The sequence below is a fragment of the Coregonus clupeaformis genome, unplaced genomic scaffold (assembly GCF_020615455.1).
Source record: "Coregonus clupeaformis isolate EN_2021a unplaced genomic scaffold, ASM2061545v1 scaf0013, whole genome shotgun sequence".
Classification (NCBI taxonomy): domain Eukaryota; kingdom Metazoa; phylum Chordata; class Actinopteri; order Salmoniformes; family Salmonidae; genus Coregonus; species Coregonus clupeaformis.
In genome coordinates this window covers 332,576-357,500 of record NW_025533468.1, presented here as the reverse complement: position 1 = coordinate 357,500, position 24,925 = coordinate 332,576, and the positions used below count along the sequence as shown (strand labels likewise).

The 24,925-nt window shown below is 45.4% G+C and overlaps 1 protein-coding gene across 4 annotated transcripts in view; it reads right to left on the bottom strand.

Annotated features, from left to right (window-relative positions):
- The window catches only part of LOC121546264 (ras association domain-containing protein 3), an 83,125-nt gene that overhangs the window by 19,491 nt on the left and 38,709 nt on the right, over positions 1-24,925 (bottom strand). The window contains exon 1 of one of the 4 annotated variants that reach the window (XM_041857431.1): positions 13,209-13,558. The exons of the other annotated variants lie outside the window; for them this stretch is intronic. Within the exon in view, the coding sequence (XP_041713365.1) occupies positions 13,209-13,331 (123 nt within the window). The 5' untranslated portion in view covers positions 13,332-13,558. Of the gene's footprint in view, positions 1-13,208; positions 13,559-24,925 lie in introns of those variants that run through there. 4 annotated transcript variants of the gene reach the window in all.

The following is a 24,925-nucleotide window of genomic DNA, read 5'->3' as shown; positions in this document are numbered from 1 at the left end:
CTGTCCCGCAGGTGTGATGTTCAGATGTACCGATCCTGTGCAGGTGTTGTTACACGTGGTCTGCCACCGCGAGGACGATCAGCTATCCGTCCTGTCTCCCTGTAGCGCTGTCTTAGGCGTCTCACAGTACGGACATTGCAATTTATTGCCCTGGCCACATCTGCAGTCCTCATGCCTCCTTGCAGCATGCCTAAGGCACAGTCACGCAGATGAGCAGGGACCCTGGATCTTTCTTTTGGTGTTTTTCAGAGTCAGAAGAAAGGCCTCTTTAGTGTCCTAAGTTTTAGTAACTTTGACCTTAATTGCCTACCGTCTGTAAGCTGTTAGTCTTAACGACCGTTCCACATGTGCATGTTCATTAATTGTTTATGGTTAATTGAACAAGCATGGGAAACAGTGTTTAAACCCTTTACAATGAAGATCTGTGAAGTTATTTCGATTTTTACGAATTATCTTTGAAAGACAGGGTCCTGAAAAAGGGACGTTTCTTTTTTTGCTGAGTTTAATACTCACGCAACGCTTGCTCCTATACCCTCCTACTTGATCTCCAATAGTTTCCACAACTAAGTCAAATGTCTTCCACAGATCTGACTTCCCCTTTCCCTCCTGAACAAGCAGTAAACATTCGCCCGTTTCGAGTTTCTTTTTCACGTCCTACGCATCCATTTTGCTGTCGACATTACTGTGTTCAGAGTTTGTTATTACCAATTTATTTATGTGATTATGATAGGCTATAGGTCAGGCCCTATTGGTCACATGCATACAATGCTTACATGTTTTACGTAAAGAGAGCAAGGGTTAAAGGAATAGGGAATGTTTTTCCTAAACAAATTAGGGATTTCCGTAACAGAACTTTTCAGTCAGAAACAAGTAAAAAACTAAATGGATGAAATTGTTGCAGCTTCAGCACAGACAGCGCAATAAACACTTGCTGTGGTGCCTTTTCACTGCAGTAGGGAGGAGAGCGAGACAACGTGCGCCAGGCACTCGCTGTCATTTTCTTTAACACTGTGTCCATCGGGCTCTTTCTTGAGTCATTTGTGTGTCTTAATTATTTAATCAAACAGTGTTCTTAAAGCATCAGACAAGCTAGTTGGGTTTATTTAAACAGTGTTTCTTTCTATATATGGAAAAATAAGTTTAAACATTTCGACCAATCGATTGGTCGAAAGAACAGGACAAGATTATTTATTTTTTGTCGGGGACAGCCCTAATAGACACACCCTATGTGTTTTAATAAAATCTATATGTAGGCTACTGAGCTTGTCTGATGATTTAAGCACACTGTGATTAAATAATTAAGACACACAAATGACTCAAGAGGAAGTCAGAGATCAAGATAGCCTACCCAGAAGAAAAAACCTGTTCTCGAACCACCTCCTCCCGCTGCTGCTGGCCTTCGCAGATTCTGCCATCGCGCTCCGAAGTTGCCGGTAATAGGCTACACCAGGGGTCGACAACCTTTTCTAATTTGAGTTCCAATTTATTTTACCATCTGTGGAACAGTTTCATTTATTTTATAATAAAGTATTTGTATCTAGATGTAAATTAAAATTATACAAATCTAAAAGTAACTTCTATTTCCATCTATGTAAAAATAGCCTACATAAAGCCAACAAATACAAATATTGCAGCCTGCAGGTAGAAAACATAAAATCACATTGGCTACGCATGGCCTGTCTGCAAGGAACTTGAAACATTGTATCAACTATCAACCTGGTCCAGCAGGAAGCTTGTGCTAACAAACTTGCAGCATTGTATAAAATATTCTGGGCCCTCAGAGTTTCTCCACACCAGTGAGCTCCAGACAGACGCAGCTGCAGCCTATTTGCGCAAGGGATAAGAAGTAATCAGGTAGACCTATTTTATGACGTTTCCACCGGATCACAGCATGGAAAGATTTTTCAAATAGGCTACATTGAGGAACTATTGTCATTCTAAATGGATGTAAAAACAGACTTTGTTTACTTGCTGTTTGAGGTGAAGAAACAATTACTTTGAGAAGCTCCACAGCTCATTAGTGGTGGTGAGTTAAGACAAATCAGAAATACGATCAGATCCCCAAATGGGCACATTTATAAGCCTACATTTGCGCGCAGGCCAGGTAGCCTAGACCTACTTCTACGCGTAATCAGGTGCGCATCCTTACTCAACATTGACAGGAGCCCTCCAAACAAAACCCAATGAATAAATTGACAACTCGTAAATAGAATGAAACTGAAAAGAAAAAAAACATTTGTTTCTCACAAGTGTAGCCTAGGTTGTGCGCTCTGCAAACAAGGTGCCTACTCCGACAATGAAAATTGTAAAAGACTAATAATAATATATCCAATGCATTAACAGAAATTACGGTAACCAAACAAACATTGTAGATTAGAAATTATGGGAATTAACGGTAAATGTACTACCGGTGAGCCATCAAGACATGTTCCATAACCCCCCCCCCCCCCTTTTTTTTTACTGCTCGACTAAAACATAAATTGGTCGACCAAAAGCTTATTGCCCAAACAATCGGCCAGTCAACTAAATGGGGTCAGCCCTAGTACTGTCCTCCTCCAACTCAGCTCTCCCACTGCTGTATAGCTTCACCACACAAGAAAGTGCTGATAACTCAACTCTTTACCCCTCAACCCCAAGTGGCTTCTTGCCAGGATGTTCCAGCCCAGTTATTGTTTTTTTAAGACTCCTGAAATATAAACTTAATATCGGTGTGCGGAGTACGACTGACTGGGCAGACAGGTTTCATTACTGCAGCACGTAGCCTAGGTCTATAATAAAGACATTACCTCATCTGACCCGCCCCTGTTACCCAACACTGTGTGTGTGTGTGTTGCAGCAACGGGAAGTAAGAATGGAGTGGTGAGATGTGACATTATGTTCTTCAGTAGCTATGTTAGTGTGTGAGGCAATAGAACATCTCACAGCACTGAAAGACACCTATCAGAACAGAAGGACAGTCCTTTGAGAACCCAGGACAACAATAACCCAGACTTCCTCTGTTGAGTTTCTGCACTGCAGACCACAGACACACACAGACCTGTTACCTAGGGAGACTGGGATGATTGACAGTTCACATTAACTGCCTGGGGAGGATTCATCATGCCTCAAACCACTGTGCTGGGTCAGCATGTCAGCCTAATGTGAGAGAGGCCCATAGGGGGAGAGGTCCACACAATACACACACATTCGCTATAGTATGTAGCTTAGGCCTATGCCATGGCATTGAGCGATAGGAGACACATAGGGAATGCAGTGTAACAAATAGCAGCACTGTTCCTCTGTCTTCCTGATCCACTTCTCTCTCTAGTGGATCTCCATCTCAGAGACATAAAACAGGCTTGGCTTCAGACAGGTCTGATTACAGTAACATGGAAAACATTCCTATAGACCAACACAATGAGGATAATAAAGGGAATAAATAGAGGGACGAAAAACAGGTGTGTCTGTGGCAATTGACAGGAACACACACACGGGAGAGCAGTATGTGGGACATGGGGATGGCTGAGCAGATGTGATCCTATGTGGTTCACCCAGGGAGGAAGTAGACTTGTCTGACTAACACTCCTACACAGTCCTACAGTATGCATCATCAAAACTGTCACGGAGGTATGAATCGGCAGGGAGCTAGCCTGTAGAGCTAGTCTATGGGGAGTAGCATTGACCCAATCTCTCCAGCATGTCTGTAACACTCACTTAGCAAAGACGAGACAGGAACCATACTGCAGAGAGCGTAACAAGGGCAACAACACTCACGGCACCAGGCTAGCCCACTCAGTCAGCACGGCTGCAGGGAATCTGCAGTGGAAAATCAATTCTCAAGGTCCTTGGCTGCATGGTACAGTCACATCAAACACTGAACCTGTGGGAAACTGTATTAACTGTTCCAAGCTAGTCAAAACAGGCTAATACTCTACAACTGTAGACTAAACTATGACGATCAGAACTGCACTACAATACTTTAAATCAACGTTGATGAAAGGCTTTCAACCTGGAGTATGGAGAGTTGAGACATTGACAAGCCTTTCATAGTGGCGAGTGGCGCAGTGGTCTAAGGCGCTGCATCTCAGTGATAGTGGCGTCACTACAGACCCTGGTTCGATTCCAGGCTGTATCACATCCGGCCGTGATTGGGAGTCCCGTAGGGCGGCGCACAATTGGCCCAGCGTCGTCCGGGTTTGGCAGGGGTAGGCAGTCATTGTAAATAACAATTTGTTCTTAACTGACTTGCCTAGTTAAATAATAAATAAAAAATTATTTAAAAAAAAAAATATATATATATATATAAAAAATAGTGTAACTGAAGGTCTGTTAATAATATTGGCCTAACGGCAGCTAGCTAACCAGCAGTCGTTCATCATTAACTAACTATAGAATACTCTCCTGTGACAATCATTAACTCAGCCTGTCTGTTTATGTGTGTGTGTGTGAACGAGAGAGAGATTAGCTAGATAACCACCAGTAGCCTACTACAACTGTAGCGGTCCTGTTCTGAGAACCAGACAGTATTCACTTTTACCCTGTGCATGTCCAGAACTGAATAATTGCTCAATTCAAATAGAAGTAAGAACACGTGATAGCAGGGATGTGTATCTCAGTAAATGCATGCTTAGATCATACTCAGTCAGGCACTAACCAGGTGCATAAACACAGCACACAGAGGCCCTATAGGGTTACAAGGCCACATTTACCAACCTGTCCACACTCTCTGTGAGGGAATGGGACGGGGGTGTGTGGTTGCTTTTCCTACCATGAATAAACCCATACAACTTGGACATGAGAGGCGACAGACCCCCGAGGCTCATTCACCTCACAGCTCCAATAGAAACCTGAACTGAGGCCCCCAGGTGGTAAGGGTAGGTAACAACACATCTGCCACACTGATCCTCAACACGGGGGCCCCTCAGGGGTGCGTGCTCAGTCCCCTCCTGTACTCTCTGTTCACCCATGACTGCATGGCCAGGCACGACTCCAACACCATCATTAAGTTTGCCGACGACACAACAGTGGTAGGCCTGATCACCGACAACGATGAGACAGCCTATAGGGAGGAGGTCAGAGATCTGGCCGTGTGGTGCCAGGACAACAACCTCTCCCTCAACGTGACCAAGACAAAGGAGATGATTGTGGACTACAGGAAAAAAAAGAGGACTGAGCACGCCCCCATTCTCATCGACGGGGCTGTAGTGGAACAGGTTGAGAGCTTCAAGTTCCTTGGTGTCCACATCACCAACGAACTATCATGGTCCAAGCACACCAAGACAGTCGTGAAGAGGGCACGACAAAGCCTATTCCCCCTCAGGAGACTAAAAAGATTTGGCATGGGTCCTCAGATCCTCAAAAAAATTCTACAGCTGCACCATCGAGAGCATCCTGACTGGTTGCATCACCGCCTGGTATGGCAACTGCTTGGCCTCTGACCGCAAGGCACTACAGAGGGTAGTGCGTACGGCCCAGTACATCACTGGGGCAAAGCTCCCTGCCATCCAAGACCTCTATACCAGGCGGTGTCAGAGGAAGGCCCTCAAAATTGTCAAAGACTCCAGCCACCCTAGTCATAGACTGTTCTCTCTGCTACCGCACGGCAAGCGGTACCGAGTGCCAAGTCTAGGTCCAAAAGACTTCTCAACAGCTTCTACCCACAAGCCATAAGACTCCTGAACAGCTAATCATGGCTACCCGGACTATTTGCACTGCCCCCCCCACCCCATCCTTTTACGCTGCTGCTACTCTGTTAAGTATTTATGCATAGTCACTTTAACTCTACCCACATGTACATATTACCTCAACTACCTCAACTAGCCGGTGCCCCCGCACATTGACTCTGCACCGTTACCCCCCTGTATATATAGCCTCCCTACTGTCACTTTATTTTACTTCTGCTCTTTGTTTTTCTCAACACTTTTTTTTTTTTGTTGTTGTTTTATTCTTACTTTTTTTGTTTAAAATAAACGCACTGTTGGTTAAGGGCTGTAAGTAAGCATTTCACTGTAATGTCTGCACTTGTTGTATTCGGCGCATGTGACCAATAAAATTTGATTTGATTTGATTTGATGTGTGGTGCAATGGAGTGTGAGATGAATGGTGTGGCTGATGGAGAGGACTGTTCCGACAGGAGTTGTAGACAAAGCATTCTCACTAACCACACAGACACAGCTACAGTACTAGCCAGGGTGGAGACCAGCAGCTATAGCCATACAGTGCAGTGACTGTAGCAGCCAGTCATAGCAGGGCGGCGACTGTAGCAGCCAGCCATAGCAGGGCGGTGACTGTAGCAGCCAGCCATAGCAGGGCGGTGACTGTAGCAGCCAGCCATAGCAGGGCGGCGACTGTAGTAGCCAGTCATAGCAGGGCGGCGACTGTAGCAGCCAGCCATAGCAGGGCGGTGACTGTAGCAGCCAGCCATAGCAGGGCGGTGACTGTAGCAGCCAGCCATAGCAGGGCGGTGACTGTAGCAGCCAGCCATAGCAGGGCGGTGACTGTAGCAGCCAGCCATAGCAGGGCGGTGACTGTAGCAGCCAGCCATAGCAGGGCGGCGACTGTAGCAGCCAGCCATAGCAGGGCGGCGACTGTAGCAGCCAGCCATAGCAGGGCGGTGACTAAGACCCAGAGAGGGATAATAAGGCTCAGTGAAGACACCAGTTATTTTCAATGTCACAATTACCATCCATAATAATTAGGCATAGGCATAATTAGTCCCTGTGCCCAAGAACGCCAAGGGAACCTGCCTAAATGACTTCCACCTCGTAGCATTCACGTCTGTAGCCATGAAGTGCTTTGAAAGGCTGGTCATGGCTCACATCAACACCATCATCCCGGAAACCCTAGACCCACTCCAATTCGCATACCACCCCAACAGATGATGCAATCTCAATTGCACTCCTCACTGCCCTATCCCACCTGGACAAAAGGAACTCCTATGTGAGAATGCTGTTCATTGACCACAGTTCAGTGTTCAACACTATAGTGCTCATCATTAAACTAAGGACCCTGGGACTTAACACCTCCCTCTGTAACTGGACCCTGAACTTCCTGACGGGCAGCCCCCAAGTGGTAAGGGTAGGCAACAACATCCGCCACGCTGATCCTCAACACGGGGCCCCCTCAGGGGTGCGTGCTCAGTTCCCTCCTGTACTCCCGGTTCACCCACGACTGCGTGGCCAAGCACGACCCCAACACCATCATTAAGTTTGCTGATGACACAACGGTGGTAGGCCTGATCACTGACAACGATGAGACAGCCTATACGGAGGTGGTCAGAGACCTGGCAGTGTGGTGCCAGGACAACTTTTCCCTCAACGTGTGCAAGACAAAGGAGCTGATTGTTGACTACAGGAAAAGGAGGCCCGAACATGCCCCATTCACATCGACAGGGCTGTAGTGGAGCGGGTCAAGAGCTTCATGTTCCATGGTGTCCACATCACCAACAAACTATCATGGTCCAAACACACCAAGACAGTTGTGAAGAGGGCACGACAACACCTATTCCCACTCAGGAGACTGAAAAGATTTTGCATAGGCCCACAGATCCTCAAAAAGTTCTACAGCGGCACCATCGAGAGCATCCTGACCGGTTGCACCACAGCCTGGTATGGCAACTGCTCGGCATCCGACCATAAGGCGCTACAGAGAGTAGTGCGTACGGCCCAGTACATCACTGGGGCCAAGCTTCCTGCCATCCAGGACCTCTATACTAGGCGGTGTCAGAGGAAGGCCCAAAAAATTGTCATAGACTCCTGTCATCCAAGTCATAGACTGTTCTGTCTGCTACAGCACAGCAAGCGGTTACGGAGCGCCAAGTCTAGGTCCAAAAGGCTCCTTAACAGCTTCTAGCCCAAAGCCATAAGACTACTAAAAAATTTATCAACCCGTTTTTGTGTGTGTTTTTTTCCTCACACACTGCTGCTACTTGCTGTTTATTATCTATGCATAGTCACTTTACCCTCACCTACATATAATCTAAATTACCTTGACTAACCTGTACCCCCACATATTGACTCAGTACCGGTACCCTCTGTATATAGCCTCGTTAGTTATTTTATTGTGCAACTTTTTTACTTTAGTTAATTTAGTAAATATTTTCTTAAAACTGCATTGTTGGTTAAGGACTTGTAAGTAAGCATTTCACGTTAAAGGGCTACACCTGTTGTATTTGGCGCATGTGACAAATACAATTTTACTTGAATTAGGCACATTGTGTTCAGTATACTCGGAGGGCTGGAACACCCATGCACGTGTGTATTGGGAGTGCTGGGATACCCATCAACAAAGCAATAAACACATTAGGCCCACAGTAAAGAATGGGTTTCCACAACAATGGCCTGAGCAGCTTCAATCTCATCTCTCCAAGACATCCTGTTATCCTCCCTCTTACATGGACCTACAAGTGACATGATTGAGCAGCTGATACACTGTATACATTTAAAAGTACACATGTCAATGGGTGTAGCTAGCTAGTAGCTACTAGTCCTAATTCATTCTATGCTGTTGGCATGTCCTCCCTTTCTTGCTCTCACGTAGTGTGCAATGGTGTGTGTGTGGAGCTTGTGCGTAGTTTGTAATGATGTGTGCAGATAACATGTGTAGTGTGTGTGTGATGGTGGTACAGTAATTACAGCCACAGCCAATTTCTCTAACTGCTCCCAGAAACAGCATATGGCAGCCAGGGATCCTCGAGGATAGTGACCCACAACCCTATGCTCTATGCCAGTTGATCTCTGACCCTAGCCAGGGGAGATGAGAGGGTGGTGGCCGACTCCCATCAGTTAAAAGACCACCTGGATGCCCTTCCTAGTGTGTAATACCCACCTGTAGACCAGGTGTCTTCTGCGACCTATGAGTAAGAACCTTGATCTAGCATCGAGTGCTTCCGTTCCATGACTGATGTGGCTGTGCATGCATGAGTAGTCGAGCACACACACGGGTCCAGTGTTTAACAAACACTTCATCTGCTCCATGACGCAGGCAGTCTTTGAAAGGTAATCATATTATCAAGGAGCCTGCTCTGCTCTGACCAGGGGGGCGTGTGTGCGTGCTGAGACTGCGATAGCAACAGGAGCCGTTGCAAAAACAATCAAATTGAGTTTCCTCTGGAACAGAACACTTACAGAGCAGCAGACAGTTATAAAAGGGCTTTATATAACGTGCAAGCAGGTCATGCTAAAGCTACATAACAGAGCAAGACTGGCCCCAGATCATAAAGTAGCCTACACTCATACTAACTCCCTGCAGTAAAACCCACCTTTAGAGCACAGGATGTTTTTTCACCATGGCTCTGTTTGGTATGTAGGCTAGATGACTTAGGCCCCATTTTACATTTCTAAACTAAGAAGCACGTTTCCATATCAGCCTTTTTTATCAGTAGCTGCGAGGGCTGCATTGGTGGAGTATGCTGTGTGGGTCTTGCTCTGTTTAGCTGAAGTATGAAAACAGAGAAACAGTTGACATTCTCTCCTTTCTGCAGCAGAGCAGCAGGAAGGAAACAGGCTTGCATGGCACCCATTGACACAAACACACACGCAGAGCCCCATGGACACACACACACAGTGCAAAGGCACACACGGCTGAGTCGAGCTGAGCAGTGTTTAGGGTTGGCTATGTTGTGAATATAAAACAGATGAAAGCCTCAGGGACTCTTCTTCAAACAGTCTGTACCTCAAGTGGTGCCCTGCACCCTCTGCCACTGCTTAGGCTTAGTCATGCTATTCTGTCTCCTACCATCAACTTGTCATAAGGAAACACACACAAAGAGACATGAAAGGCTGTGTAAGGCTGATGAAGGGACAAATTTAGTGGCACCAGTCAGTTTAAACACAGGCACTCCCCGTGCAGACATCAAGTACTCTATATATATTTAACTTGTTAATTACACAGATCTATTGGCGCTCTCGCTGGAGCAGATCATACATTTTGTCTAGGCTGGGTGTGCCACTTCCAAACTCTCTTCATCTCCAGATTTGAAGACTCAAGTCAGAGGGGTCATATCTCTCTCACACACACACACACACACACACTCTAAGAGAGATATGTCAGTATGCTGTAAAAACGGACACCCGTCCCTGAACAACAGAGACGCTCAGGCATTCTCACTTCTCCTTCTGGAACAGGCGTCTGGAGAAGTCTGGCTGCCGTTATGTAAACTCACAGCAGACTGAAGGTTCTAGTGTGAGTGTGAGATTGGCTGGGGCTCCTGGAGGTCTTCTCTTTCACGCTCTCCACTCAGACCCTTTCCTCTCACCAAAGGCTAGTGCTAAGCGAACGCTAGCACAGTACAGCACAGGTGGAAGAGCAGGTCTGGAGAACAGGTTTGTTGTATGTATTTTGGACTTGCATGTTTGTTTACATTTTCTCATTTCCTACAGCAAGATGACAAGCAGGACAAAATGGAGGAACTGTGGTAAATGTGATAATTAGGGCCAGGACGATACCAATATCGCAATATTTCTTCCATGGCAAAAATGAAAAGAACCAGACCAAACTCTTTGGTCCTTTAAAAACCTGCTGTATGTAAAATATTGTGTGCTATAGCTTGGGAAATAAATAAATGTGACTCTGGATGACAACATAATTATGTTTGTTTTCAACATTAGGGCTGATTTTCTAAAGAAGTTAAATCCTCTTCATGTTGTGTTTCCTTGCCACAATACTAACATGGCAAGGAAGTTAGTCCCAGCTCCAGTAATAATGCATAACTTGGACTGAAAGTGGCAGTAGACAGAGAACCGGATACAAAACTGAGAACATTCAGGAACTGCAACACAATAGCTGCGGAACCAGGGGTGGGGGTGGAAGAGGGGGAGAAATGTGAGGGAGGGTGTTTTAATGGATTGTGTGGTTGATCAATGTCCTGACATGCGGTTTGCACACCATGCTGTCAGGTGATGTCATAGACAAGTCAAACCAAGCCTCCATGAGTGTGTGTGGGGACACTTGCCGCTGCCATCAAAGTCCTCTCACAGGAATATAGCCTGCAGTACTGAGATCCAACTAAAAGGGGCCTTCTCCCACCACCACCAGAAGAGAATGGAAGGGAGGCTAAAGCAGCTTCTGTATCTGTAGCTACCACAGAAACTGTTGGAAACCATGGGTGTGATTCCATCCCCTTCTAGTAATCTGGGGCATCCTCTGGTCCGGACAGAGCAGTGTTTCTGATGTCTGAGGAAGACCGATACTAGGCTGTTTCTCTCCCACCCTCTGTTGGACAGACCCCTCTCCCACCATCTCCATCTGGAAACAGAGAGCACTCAAGGAGAGAGACTGAAATACATCTACTGTTGTACAGCACCCAAAACACACAAACTACAGATAGCCACCACTTGTCCTCCACTCAACCCAACAAACAGCCCTCTCTGTGACCGAGGCAGCCCGTAGATTGAGTTTTATACAGGAAGACTGTCAGAGGAGATAATGCGTGGTGATTCTCTTACGTAAGCTTCTGCCGTTGTTGACTTTGGAGCAGAGAAACAAACAGCAGCCCTCTCATCCTACATGGCCGCCATGTTAAGATTGGAACCGACTGACTCACTGCCTGGCTCCAACACAGCACTACTAAAACCCTAATATAACTAATACTATACACACTCTTCTACTAAATACCTACTATTATGATTAATGTACTATACATCAATATAACTATGACATGGCTCCACTACAGACCAATTAGGACCCTATCCTTCCCGTATACAGAGAGAGAGGGGGCTGTGAGTTACTGAGTAGTCTACAGTATTAGCTAGCTACTCTGGAGACACAAAGACTAGCTGAGGAGGGTTATGAGGCCCTGTCACTCAGAAGCTGTGCCACCACTGTGTGTGTGTCTATTGCAGCTGTTTCCCAGCAGCCCAGGCAGGGTCAGAGCCTTTTGAGCCTCCATTTCCCTTTCGAGTGTCCATAATGGTAAGGGGTAAACCGAAAGACTTGAGGCCTGTTGAAGCTGAAGCTTCGACTTGTAAAGACACACACCACAATGAACAGGCACTCTTGGTTAAACATGGGCCAAGGCCAACAGAGAATATAAATCGTCACATGGCATAAACCATTGCTCAAGAGGAGACATTGCTATGGAATGAGTCAGGAGAAGCAACTAGCTACCCTAACTAGCCCCTCTGAGGTTTATCATTAACTGGTAGCCTACCAGTTGTTGTATGTTGGTGGTGGTGCTGTCAGGAGGGAAAGGAAGGAGAGAGTTATCTAAGCCCATGAAACCTATTGAAAACCAGCAGCAGTGGCATAACTGATGGCACCATAAAGAAGTACAGTACATTTAAAAGAATGCATTAAGTCATCCATATGGTGCTTGATGAATAGAACCCTATACAGTAGGATTTGAGCTGCTGGTGGGTTAACTAGAGGAGCTACTATGAGAGACCCTCTGAGTGACGTTTCACCCACAATAACACCATTGTGGGGGCAGACACAGCATTATGCTTACTGGGCAAGTCCCTTCATGGCATAGTGTCTTGCATGGGCCACATTGTCTGCAGCCTGGCATGGAACATGACTGTGTCAAGGTCATATAGAAATATGAGAGGTCAGGCTGAGCAGAATTTGCAAGCTCAACACACACGTGTGAGAACACACACATTCACATCTAGTGAATGCAGTTGTGTGTGTGTGACAGGACAATAACTGTTACATTATATGCAGAGTCTTGAGTCTGAGACACAGACCAGTATTGATGAGCACAAACGGACCTACTTATTATGAGTTCCAGACCCCATAGTCAGGATGTCATGGGCTTTAACCCAATCAGGGGCTAAAAGTCTCCTCTGGCATGCAAGTTTCCAATTAACCAACTCTTCCACTGTTTAAAATGCAACTATACACTGTAATTGTTGCCTGTAGTTTCAAATAAAAAGTGTTAGGGGCCCCTAAATGGCTATCCTATCAAAGGCTATCCTGAAGTATTTAGCTGCACGTGCCACTCAGATTATGGTTATAATTGCCCACCATCAGATTAGCTCCATTCAAATCTAAACCATAAAGCCTGGCAAACCAATAAATTATGGATTTAGCCTAAACAAATAATTGATGAATAACGTTAGCTCATGAAATGGCTAGCCAGCCTGCCTGCCAACATTGACTACGTTGAAAATACTGTAGAGCATGCGAAACTGGTAGCTTGTTAACTTTAGTTAGCAACAGTTTGCTAACTTTATATGACAAAACACAGTAGCTACCAAATGAGACGTTGGCATGAATTAAAGTTAATGTACCTTGCACTGGGTTGGTTTCCCTGAAGGTTTCTTGAAGAACGAAGTTCTGGCGGTGAAAAAATACTCTTCGGAGTCCTCCTCTAAACTACTGTAACCACTACTCATGGTGCTAGTCCACGTCATTTGAGGAGTAACGAATCTCTTCAAAACTGGCAGCAACAAAAAACGAATGGAAAACTAATAGCAGACCACAGCAGCAAAGCAACAACTTGAAAATAAAGTTGCCTACACTTCCGCAAACTTGTTTTGTGAACCGCAAAAAGCCGAATACTTTCCAACGTTCGACTACTCCAATCCTCCGTTCACTTCTCAACCAACTCCTAAGCAATCCTCATACTGTTTCAACTATCGAGCCGATGGCTGCGCTGCTTATTCTTCTTCTTCTTCTTCAATGAGGTTTAAGGGCGGTTGGCATCCAATTTGTTGCATTACTGCCACCTACTAGACTGGAGTACAACTCCCTTTTCTTTTCCTTGAAAAATTAAATAAAACAAAGCAAAGAAATACCCTACCATCTAACACTACACTCACAAATTCAAAACTATTACCAATAATTAACCCCACTCTTCTCCACTATTTAAATATATTCACTCCTACCTCATGCCCTCAACCTGATATGATGGGACATCACCACTTAACACTCCCTGTAACTGTTCTGCTGTCAAGTCTCGCACACCCAAATATCTCTCTGCAGCTGCCACCACTACCTCAATTTTCTTCGACTTACGTTCCATCCCTGCAGTACAATTAATAACCATTGCTATAAACGCTAAAAATCCAATCTTACTGAAACATATATCACTTGCTTGACTATCCCACTGTACTGGTACATATCTCCTACTCTCACCACTCCCCCCCTTGACCCCTCTTCCTCTACTTTCTTCACTGCCTCCGCATATGACAATTTCTTCTCTACTCTTACCCTGGAAACCTCAACCTGCTTCTCTCGCACTGGACATGTCTGATCCCCAGCCCCATGGCCACCCCTACAATTAGCACATACCACCACTTTCCCCACTGCTTCACACTCCTTTGTCTCATGCCCTTCTGCACACTTCTCACACCTTGGAATCTCCCTCCTACATACTGCTGCCACATGCCCATAAGTTTGACACCTGTAACATCGTAATGTACTCGGCACATAAACTCGCACAGGATAACTTATATATCCTAATTTCACTTTATCAGGCAAAGACTCAACTTTAAAACTCAAAAGAACAGACAATAACTCTTCTGTTTCCCCACTCTCGCCACCCTGTTTGAGTCACACCAAACAACGAGCATCACAAACACCGGGAATCTTCCCCTTCAGTTGGTCAACTTTTATATTTACTGCTACCGCAGTAATCACTCCTTTCAATGGTGCCCTTTTCTTGAGAGCGAAACAATTCACAATTCTTTCCCCCATTTGTTTAACTCTGAGCGCCTTCTCCCTCTGCCCAACAGAAACACAAACAATTATCACTAGACCACTTCTGGTTACCCTCACCGGTTCCACTATACCCAACGCTTTTTTCACCCATCCTGAAACCACAAATGGATCAGCCAAAAGGCAAGGTTCCACTTTTTCCAAAAACTTCCCTCCTACTGTCACAGACTCATCTTTATCCTGACCCTCTGTGCAAGCCTCTGACTCCGAGTACTTCACCACACCTACCACCTCCGATACTTCACCCTCATTCACTTCCATTTCTCCTCCTGTCTTCAGCTCACTTTGCTTACATTTCCTACCATTCTTCTATAACAAACATTCTCCCTTTTTTCCGCCATTTTTTACAGACTCAAGCTCACAATCTTCCTCCCTCTCTCTCATAGACCTCCTCTGCCTCTCTTTTTCCCTCCATTCCTCCTCCGTCATCCATGTATACGTCTCCTTATGACAATACTGCACTTCTCCTGACATACATCTGTTTCTTGCTTTCTCAAGGGACGCCATTTACGAGGCTCTCCCCGTTCACACCCATCGGCCTGCTTCCCAATCTTAGGACTTTCCCAATCCCCGCGAATGACAGTTGAGGACCCTTCTCAGCCGCTTCTTCTTCGATGAGGTTTACTTCTTCTTCTTCTTCAGTGGGGTTTATCGACGGTTGGCATCCAACATTATGGTGCATTACCGCCACCTACTGTACTGGAGTGTGGGCCAGAGACCGGGAGAAACTAAATCCTACCTGCCAGCCCAGTTGCTCTTCAAAAAGATAACAAACTATTTGAGACTATATCTAATGACGTTCTACTCAATACAGTGCCTTGCAAAAGTATTCACCCCCCTTGGCGTTTTACCTATTTTGTTGCATTACAACCTGTAATTTAAATTGATTTTTATTTGAATTTCATGTAATGGACATACACAAAATAGTCCAAATTGGTGAAGTGAAATTTAAAAAATAACTTGTTTGAAAAAAGTGTACAAAAATAAATAACGGAAAAGTTCTGCGTGCATATGTATTCACCCCCTTTGCTATGAAGCCCCTAAATAAGATCTGGGGCAACCAATTACCTTAAGAAGTCACATAATTAGTTAAATAAAGTCCACCTGTGTGCAATCTAAGTGTCACATGATCTGTCACATGATCTCAGTATATATACACCTGTTCTGAAAGGCCCCAGAGTCTGCAACACCACTAAGCTAGGGGCACCACCAAGCAAGTGGCACCATGAAGACCAAGGAGCTCTCCAAACAGGTCAGGGAAAAAGTTGTGGAGAAGTACAGATCAGGGTTGGGTTATAAAAAAATATCTGAAACTTTGAACATCCCACGGAGCACCATTAAATCCATTATTAAAAAAATTGAAAGAATATGGCACCACAACAAACCTGCCAAGAGAGGGCTGCCCACCAAAACTCATGGACCAGGCAAGGAGGACATTAATCAGAGAGGCAACAAAGAGACCAAATATAACCCTGAAGGAGCTGCAAAGCTCCACAACGGAGATTGGAGTATCTGTCCATAGGACCACTTTAAGCCGTACTCTCCACAGAGCTGGGCTTTATGGAAGAGTCGCAAGAAAAAAGCCATTGCTTAAAGAAAAAAATAAGCAAACATGTTTGGTGTTTGCCAAAAGCCATGAGACTCCCCAAACATATGGAAGAAGGTACTCTGGTCAGATGAGACTAAAATTGAGCTTTTTGGCCATCAAGGAAAACGCTATGTCTGGCGCAAACCCAACACCTCTCATCACCCCGAGAACACCATCCCCACAGTGAAGAATGGTGGTGGCAGCATCATGCTGTGTGGATGTTTTCATCGGCAGGGACTGGGAAACTGGTCAGAATTGAAGGAATGATGGATGGCGCTAAATACAGGGAAATTCTTGAGGGAAACCTGTTTCAGTCTTCCAGAAATTTGAGACTGGGACGGCGGTTCACCTTTCAGCAGAACAATGACCCTACGCATACTGCTAAAGCAACACTCGAGTGGTTTAAGGGGAAACATTTAAATGTCTTGGAATGGCCTAGTCAAAGCCCAGACCTCAATCCAACTGAGAATCTGTGGTATGACTTAAAGATTGCGGTACACCAGCGGAACCCATCCAACTTGAAGGAGCTGGAGCAGTTTTGCCTTGAAGAATGGGCAAAAATCCCAGTGGCTAGAAATGCCAAGCTTATAGAGACATACCCCAAGAGACTTGCAGCTGTAATTGCTGCAAAATGTGGTTCTACAAAGTATTTACTTTGGGGGGGTGAATAGTTATGCACCCTCAAGTTTTCTGTTTTTTTGTCTTATTTGTCACCAAAAAAAATATTTTGCATCTTCAAAGTGGTAGGCATGTTGTGTAAATCAAATGATACAAAGGCGGAGGTGTTGCTAACATTTACGATAGCAAATTTCAATTTACAAAAAAAAAAATGGCGTTTTCATCTTTTGAGCTTCTAGTCATGAAATCTATGCAGCCTACTCAATCACTTTTTATAGCTACTGTTTACAGGCCTCCTGGGCCATATACAGCGTTCCTCTCTGAGTTTCCTGAATTCCTATCAGACCTTGTAGTCATAGCAGATCATATTCTAATTTTTGGTGATTTTAATATTCACATGGAGAAGTCCACAGACCCACTCCAAAAGTCTTTCGGAGCCATCATCGACTCAGTGGGTTTTGTCCAACATGTCTCTGGACCTACTCACTGCCACAGTCATACTCTGGACCTAGTTTTGTCCCATGGAATAAATGTTGTAGATCTTAATGTTTTTCCACAAAATCCTGGACTATCGGACCACCATTTTATTACGTTTGCAATCGCAACAAATAATCTGCTCAGACCCCAACCAAGGAGCATCAAAAGTCGTGCTATAAATTCTCAGACAACACAAAAATTCCTTGATGCCCTTCCAGACTCCTTCTGCCTACCCAAGGACGTCAGAGGACAAAAATCAGTTAACCACTTAACTGAGGAACTCAATTTAACCTTGCGCAATACCCTAGATGCAGTTGCACCCCTAAAAACGAAAAACATTTGTCATAAGAAACTAGCTCCCTGGTATACAGAAAATACCCGAGCTTTGAAGCAAGCTTCCAGGAAATTGGAACGGAAATGGCGCCACACCAAACTGGAAGTCTTCCGACTAGCTTGGAAAGACAGTACCGTGCAGTACCGAAGAGCCCTCACTGCTGCTCGATCATCCTACTTTTCCAACTTAATCGAGGAAAATAAGAATAATCCAAAATTTCTTTTTGATACTGTTGCAAAGCTAACTAAAAAGCAGCATTCCCCAAGAGAGGATGGCTTTCACTTCAGCAGTAATAAATTCATGAACTTCTTTGAGGAAAAGATCACGACCATTAGAAAGCAAATTACGGACTCCTCTTTGAATCTGCGTATTCCTCCAGGGCTTAGCTGTCCTGGATCTGCACAGCTCTGCGAGGGCCTGGGATCGGGAGAGACACTTAAGTGTTTTAGTACTATATCTCTTGACACAATGATGAAAATAATCATGGCCTCTAAACCTTCAAGCTGCATACTGGATCCTATTCCTACTAAACTGCTGAAGGAGCTGCTTCCTGTGCTTGGCCCTCCTATGTTGAACATAATAAACAGCTCTCTATCCACCGGATGTGTACCAAACTCACTAAAAGTGGCAGTGATAAAGCCTCTCTTGAAAAAGCCAAACCTTGACCCGGAAAATATAAAAACTATCGGCCTATATCGAATCTTCCATTCCTCTCAAAAATTTTAGAAAAAGCTGTTGCGCAGCAACTCACTGCCTTTCTGAAGACAAACAATGTGTACGAAATGCTTCAGTCTGGTTTTAGACCCCATCATAGCACTGAGACTGCACTTGTGAAGGTGGTAAATGACCTTTTAATGGCGTCAGACCGAGGCTCTGCATCTGTCCTCGTGCTACTAGACCTTAGTGCTGCCTTTGACACCATCGATCACCACATTCTTTTGGAGAGACTGGAAACCCAAATTGGTCTACACGGACAAGTTCTGGCCTGGTTTAGATCTTACCTGTCGGAAAGATATCAGTTTGTCTCTGTGAATGGTCTGTCCTCCGACAAATCAACTGTACATTTCGGTGTTCCTCAAGGTTCCGTTTTAGGACCACTATTGTTTTCACTATATATTTTACCTCTTGGGGATGTTATTCGAAAACATAATGTTAACTTTCACTGCTATGCGGATGACACACAGCTGTACATTTCAATGAAACATGGTGAAGCCCCAAAATTGCCCTCGCTTAGAAGCCTGTGTTTCAGACATAAGGAAGTGGATGGCTGAAAACTTTTTACTTTTAAACTCGGACAAAACAGAGATGCTTGTTCTAGGTCCCAAGAAACAAAGAGATCTTCTGTTAAATCTGACAATTCATCTTGATGGTTGTAAAGTCGTCTCAAATAAAACTGTGAAGGACCTCGGCGTTACTCTTGACCCTGATCTCTCTTTTGACCGAACATATCAAGACTGTTTCAAGGACAGCTTTTTTCCATCTACGTAACATTGCAAAAATCAGAAATTTTCTGTCCAAAAATGATGCAGAAAAATTAATCCATGCATTTGTTACTTCTAGGTTAGACTACTGCAATGCTCTATTTTCCGAGCTACCCGGATAAAGCACTAAATAAACTTCAGTTAGTGCTAAATACGGCTGCTAGAATCCTGACTAGAACCAAGAAATTTGATCATATTACTCCAGTGCTAGCTTCCCTACACTGGCTTCCTGTTAAGGCAAGGGCTGATTTCAAGGTTTTACTGTTAACCTATAAAGCGTTACATGGGCTTGCTCCTACCTATCTTTCCGAGTTGGTCCTGCCGTACATACCAATACGTACGCTACGGTCACAAGACGCAGGCCTCCTAATTGTCCCTAGAATTTCTAAGCAAACAGCGGGAGGCAGGGCTTTCTCCTATAGATCTCCATTTTTATGGAACAGTCTGCCTACCCATGTGAGAGACGCAGACTCGGTCTCAACCTTTAAGTCTTTACTGAAGACTTATCTCTTCAGTAGGTCATATGATTGAGTGTAGTCTGGCCCAGGAGTGTGAAGGTGAACGGAAAGGCTCTGGAGCAACGAACAGCCCTTGCTGTCTCTGCCGGGCCGGTTCCCCTCTCCACTGGGGTTCTCTGCCTCTAACCCTGTTGCAGGGGCTGAGTCACTGGCTTGCTGGTGCTCTTTCATGCCGTCCCTGGGAGGGGGTGCGTCACTTGAGTGGGTTGAGTTACTGACGTGATCTTCCTGTCTGGGTTGGCGCCCCCCCTTGGTTTGTGCTGTGGTGGAGACCTCTGTGGGCTATACTCGGCCTTGTCTCAGGATTGTAAGTTGGTGGTTGAGGATATCCCTCTAGTGGTGCGGGGCTGTGCTTTGGCGGAGTGGGTGGGGTTATATCCTTCCTGTTTGGCCCTGTCCGGGGTTTCTTCGGATGGGGCCACAGTGTCTCCGGACCGCTCCTGTCTCAGCCTCCAGTATTTATGCTGCAGTAGTTTATGTGTCGGGGGCTGGGGTTAGTTGGTTATACCTGGAGTACTTCTCCTGTCTTATCCAGTGTCCTGTGTGAATTTAAGTATGCTCTCTCTAATTCTCTCGTTCTCTCTTTCTCTCTGAGAACCTGAGCCCTAGGACCATACGTCAGGACTACCGGGCATGATGACACCTTGCTGTCCCCAGTCCGCCTGGCCTTGCTGCTATTCCAGTTTCAACTGTTCTGCCTGCGGTTACGAAACCCCTACCTGTCCCAGACCTGCTGTTTTCAACTCTTAATGATCGGCTGAAAAGCCAACTGAGAGACCTGAGCACCTAGGACCATACGTCGGGACTACCGGCCGTGGTGACTCCTTGCTGTCCCCAGTCCGCCTGGCCTTGCTGCTATTCCAGTTTCAACTGTTCTGCCTGCGGTTATGGAACCCCTACCTGTCCCAGACCTGCTGTTTTCAACTCTTAATGATCGGCTATGAAAAGCCAACTGAGATTTATTCCTGATTATTATTTGACCATGCTTGTCACTTATGAACATTTTTGAACATCTTGGCATGGTTCTGTTATAATCTTCACCCGGCACAGCCAGAAGAGGACTGGCCACCCCTCATAGCCTGGTTCCTCTCTAGGTTTCTTCCTAGGTTTTCGCCTTTCTAGGGAGTTTTTCCTAGCCACCGTGCTTCTACACCTGCATTACTAGCTGTTTGGGGTTTTAGGCTGGGTTTCTGTACAGCACTTCGAGATATTAGCTGATGTAAGAAGGGCTATATAAAATAAAATTGATTGATTGATACAAACCCCCAAAAAATCAATTTTAATTCCAGGTTGTAAGGCAACAAAATAGGTAAAATGCCAAGGGGGGTGAATTCTTTCGCAAGCCACTGTATACTCTTTAAACTAATTTCCTGTATCCCCTTCTCCCTCATACTAGATCTCATCCTCTCTCTTTCCCTCTGAAACTGCCCACACTGTAGCAATACATGCTCCACGGTCTCTGTTTCCTGACAATAATCACACTTTCCTGTTGGATGCTTTCCTATCACATTTAATGTCTTATTCAACTGGCCCACCCTTAATCTTGTCAAAATAGCCTCCTCTCTTCTGTCCCTTCCTGCCGTCCTCCCCTCCCCGACTTTCCTCTGTACTTGAAATAAATGCCTTCCCTTAGTATCTCTATTCCACTGCTCCTGCCATCTCTGCACCATCACTGTATATATCAGTCTTTTTGCCTCTGCCTTGCTCATTGAAACTTCAACACTACTAAGTGCTTGTTTAGCCAATTCATCTACTGCCTCGTTCCCCTCCACCCCCACATGGGCTGGGACCCACGTAAATCTTATCTGTATACCCATCTGTTTAATGCTGCCATGGGTTTGTAGCACCTCATAAAACAGGTCTTGTCTGCTACGTGAGCTAAAGGACTGGAGACTCATTAACACTGCACATGAATCAGAGCAAATAACTACTCTGTCTTGTTTGACTTCCTCCACCCACTGCAAGGCCAACAGTATGGCCATCAGCTCCGCCGTATATACAGCCAGATGATATGTTTCCTGACTTCCACCCCACATTCCTGCACTACAAATGCTGACCCAGTACGTCCTGTCCTTGGATCTTTTGAACCATCTGTGTAAATGGCCACAAAATCCTGATACACAGTATCCAGACGTCTCTTAAAGAAATCAGATGGATCAACACCCTCCCTATCCTTCTGTAGTCTCTCCAACACTTCTAGATCAACTACTGGAGGCGGGAGTAGCCATGGTGGATTTACAGGAATAAGTACCGTTGGACTAAACTCCCTTCCATACAGTCCCATCTCCTTCACCTGGGTATTACTCACCCACCCAAAGCTCGTGTTCTGTCTTCGCTGATGTTCCCAGCATGCCTGTAAAATCCCTTTCGCAGGATGAGACACCCCATGTCCTTGTAGGTTGACCCAATAATTAATTGCCAGCTGCTGTCTCCTAATCTGCAATGGCATATCCCCCATCTCCACCTGTAATGCAGCCACTGGGGACGTCCGAAACGCCCCACTACATATTCTGAGTCCTTGCCCCTGTATGACATTTAGACCATATGCTATACGGCATTTTTAAAAAAATATGCTATACTGCCATAGTCTATTACAGATCGGGTCAATGCAAGATACATGGTCTTCAATGAGGAACGCCCAGCCCGTCACTCCTTTCCCGTCAGACAGCGCATCACATTTAGCACCTTCTTACACTTTCCCACCACTCTCTCAATGTGTTCTGCCTAGGTCAGTCTAGTGTCGAAGTACACCCCAAGGAACCTGAAGGCTCTCATCCTCTCCAAATTTATCCCATATAACCTCAAGCATACCTCATCTCCCACCTTCCTCCTGGTAAAGAACACTGTTTGAGCTTTCTCTACAGAGAACCTGAATCCCCACATTAATGCCCACCGCTCTACCTCATCAATTGCTTCCTGTACCTTCCTGATTATGAATGGCACATTTCTTCCCCTCTTCCATAAGGCCCCATCATCTGCAAATAACGACCTCCCAATATCCGGCTGTACCTGAGAGTAAACATCATTGATCTTGATTGAGAACAACAGAGGACTAATCACGCTCTCCTGTGGTTTACCGTTATCCACCAGGTAGCTGCCTGATAAAGACTTAACCCAGCCTTACCTATTGCTCTTTTCAACTCTGCCATGGTAAATGGTGCATTCAATGCATCATTTACATCCTCCCTCCTATCCAGCACTCCAGGATGCTCTTCTCGCGTGCTCTCTCTCCCCCTCTGCCCCTCCTCTGAAAAATTTGCGGAGCTATGCACTTGGACAAATGCTTTGGCCATCATCTCTGCCTTCTCCTCATCTGTTACTGCCACATCCTCCCCACTTGTCAACACTGGATAATCCCACTCCCTTCTGACCCCACTCAACCTCTTATTCATCCCCCACACTTCTCCCACAGGTGTCGCCCTTCCAATGGTGTCACAGAACCGAGGCCAACATGACTTATTTGCCTGACGGATAGTTCTCCTCACCAGGGCCTGGGCCTACTTATACTGAATCAGATGTTGGAAGTTATCCGTCCTTTTCAGTACTCTAAATGCCCTGTTCCTACTCCTCACCATTGCCCCACATTCCTCTGTCCACCATGGGACTGCTTCCTCCTCCTCCTCCTCCTCCCTGAACTCTTAGGTATAGCCTCAGTAGCTGCCCCCACTAACGCTGTTCTCACCCAGTTATTCATACTATCCACATCCCCTCTCATATCCACCCGAGCCATCACCTGCTCACTCAGCTCCTGAAACTGATCCCACTTTGCCCTTCCAAACACCCACCTGCCTACTCCATCCACTGACACCTCCTCCTCCCTCCGGCCTACTGTGCATACTATGGGGTAATGATCACTCCCTACTGTCGACTCCTCCCATATCTCCCACTCACATATTCCTGCCATCGCACTAGATACCAGAGTGAGGTTCAATGCAGACACTTTCCCTGTGGCTACATCAATCCTGGTCCCTCGGCCATCCTTCAGGCACACCAGATCTTTATTTTCTATCAAATTTTCCATCACTTGGCTCTCATTGAAAGTCGTTTTTCCAATCACCGGCAGACTAGACGCTGTGTTGCGTATCGTGGGATCTCCCTTCTACACACTGCTGCAACATGTCCGAATCCTTGGCACCTAAAGCACCGTAGCGGGTTCGGAACATAGGCCCTCACAGAATAGCAAATTTAACCTAACCTGACCTTATCAGGTAGAAACTCTGGGTCAAAGCTCAACACGACAGACAGGGTATTCTCAGTCTCACCGTTGCCACCAGGTCTACGTCTCACCAAATAGCGGGAGTCACAAACACTAGGAATCTTCATTTTCATTTGATCCACCTCTACATTCAACGCTACCCCACTGATCACCCCTTTTATCAGCGCCCTGCTCCGGAGAGCAAAGCACACCACAGGTTGAGCCCCGAGCATCATGACTCGAATCTCCCGCTTCCTCTGGGAGGCGGATACATAAAAAATCCAAACAATTACACTTCTTGAAACTTTCACAGATGTAACCATTCCCAGTTTGTCCTTTACCCAGCTTGAACACAACATATGTGTCGGCCAAAAAGCAGGAATCCACCCTTTCCAAAAATCTCACTCCTACCAGTCCAAAATCATCTCTGGTAGGATTCTCAGGGCAAACATTGAAAGACTACCACACCTGCCACCGCAGGTAGGCCCACTACATCCTGGACTGGCTCAACTTCATAGTGCTCACCACTGCCGACTGACTCCATTTTAAGATTCTCAAGGTTCTCAAGAGAGCATGAAGACCTATAAGTGAGATTACTTGGTTTGTAATCAGGAGACGTAGGTATGTACTCCTCAAACGATGGTGTATACACAGGAGACAAACCTCTGATCTTAGCAGCGCCATTCTTATGCTTTCGCGTCATCGCATCTCCTTCGCCTCTTCCCAACTTACACCTTCCACTGGCTTCTCCGTGGTCCACATTTGACTTCTTGCATACATTAGAATAAGTAGAGATAAATCATTACATTCACACCAATGTAGTGAAAGCCATAGTTCTTTCTTTCTTTCTTTCTTTCTTTCTTTCTTTCTTTCTTTCTTTCTTTCTTTCTTTCTTTCTTTCTTTCTTTCTTTCTTTCTTTCTTTCTTTCTTTCTTTCTTTCTTTCTTTCTTTCTTTCTTTCTTTCTTTCTTTCTTTCTTTCTTTCTTTCTTTCCTCCTGCCTCTAATACTTTTCTTTCCTTAGTCAGTGTGGCACTTAATGACATACTGTAGGCATACATGATCAGCACTTCCACTC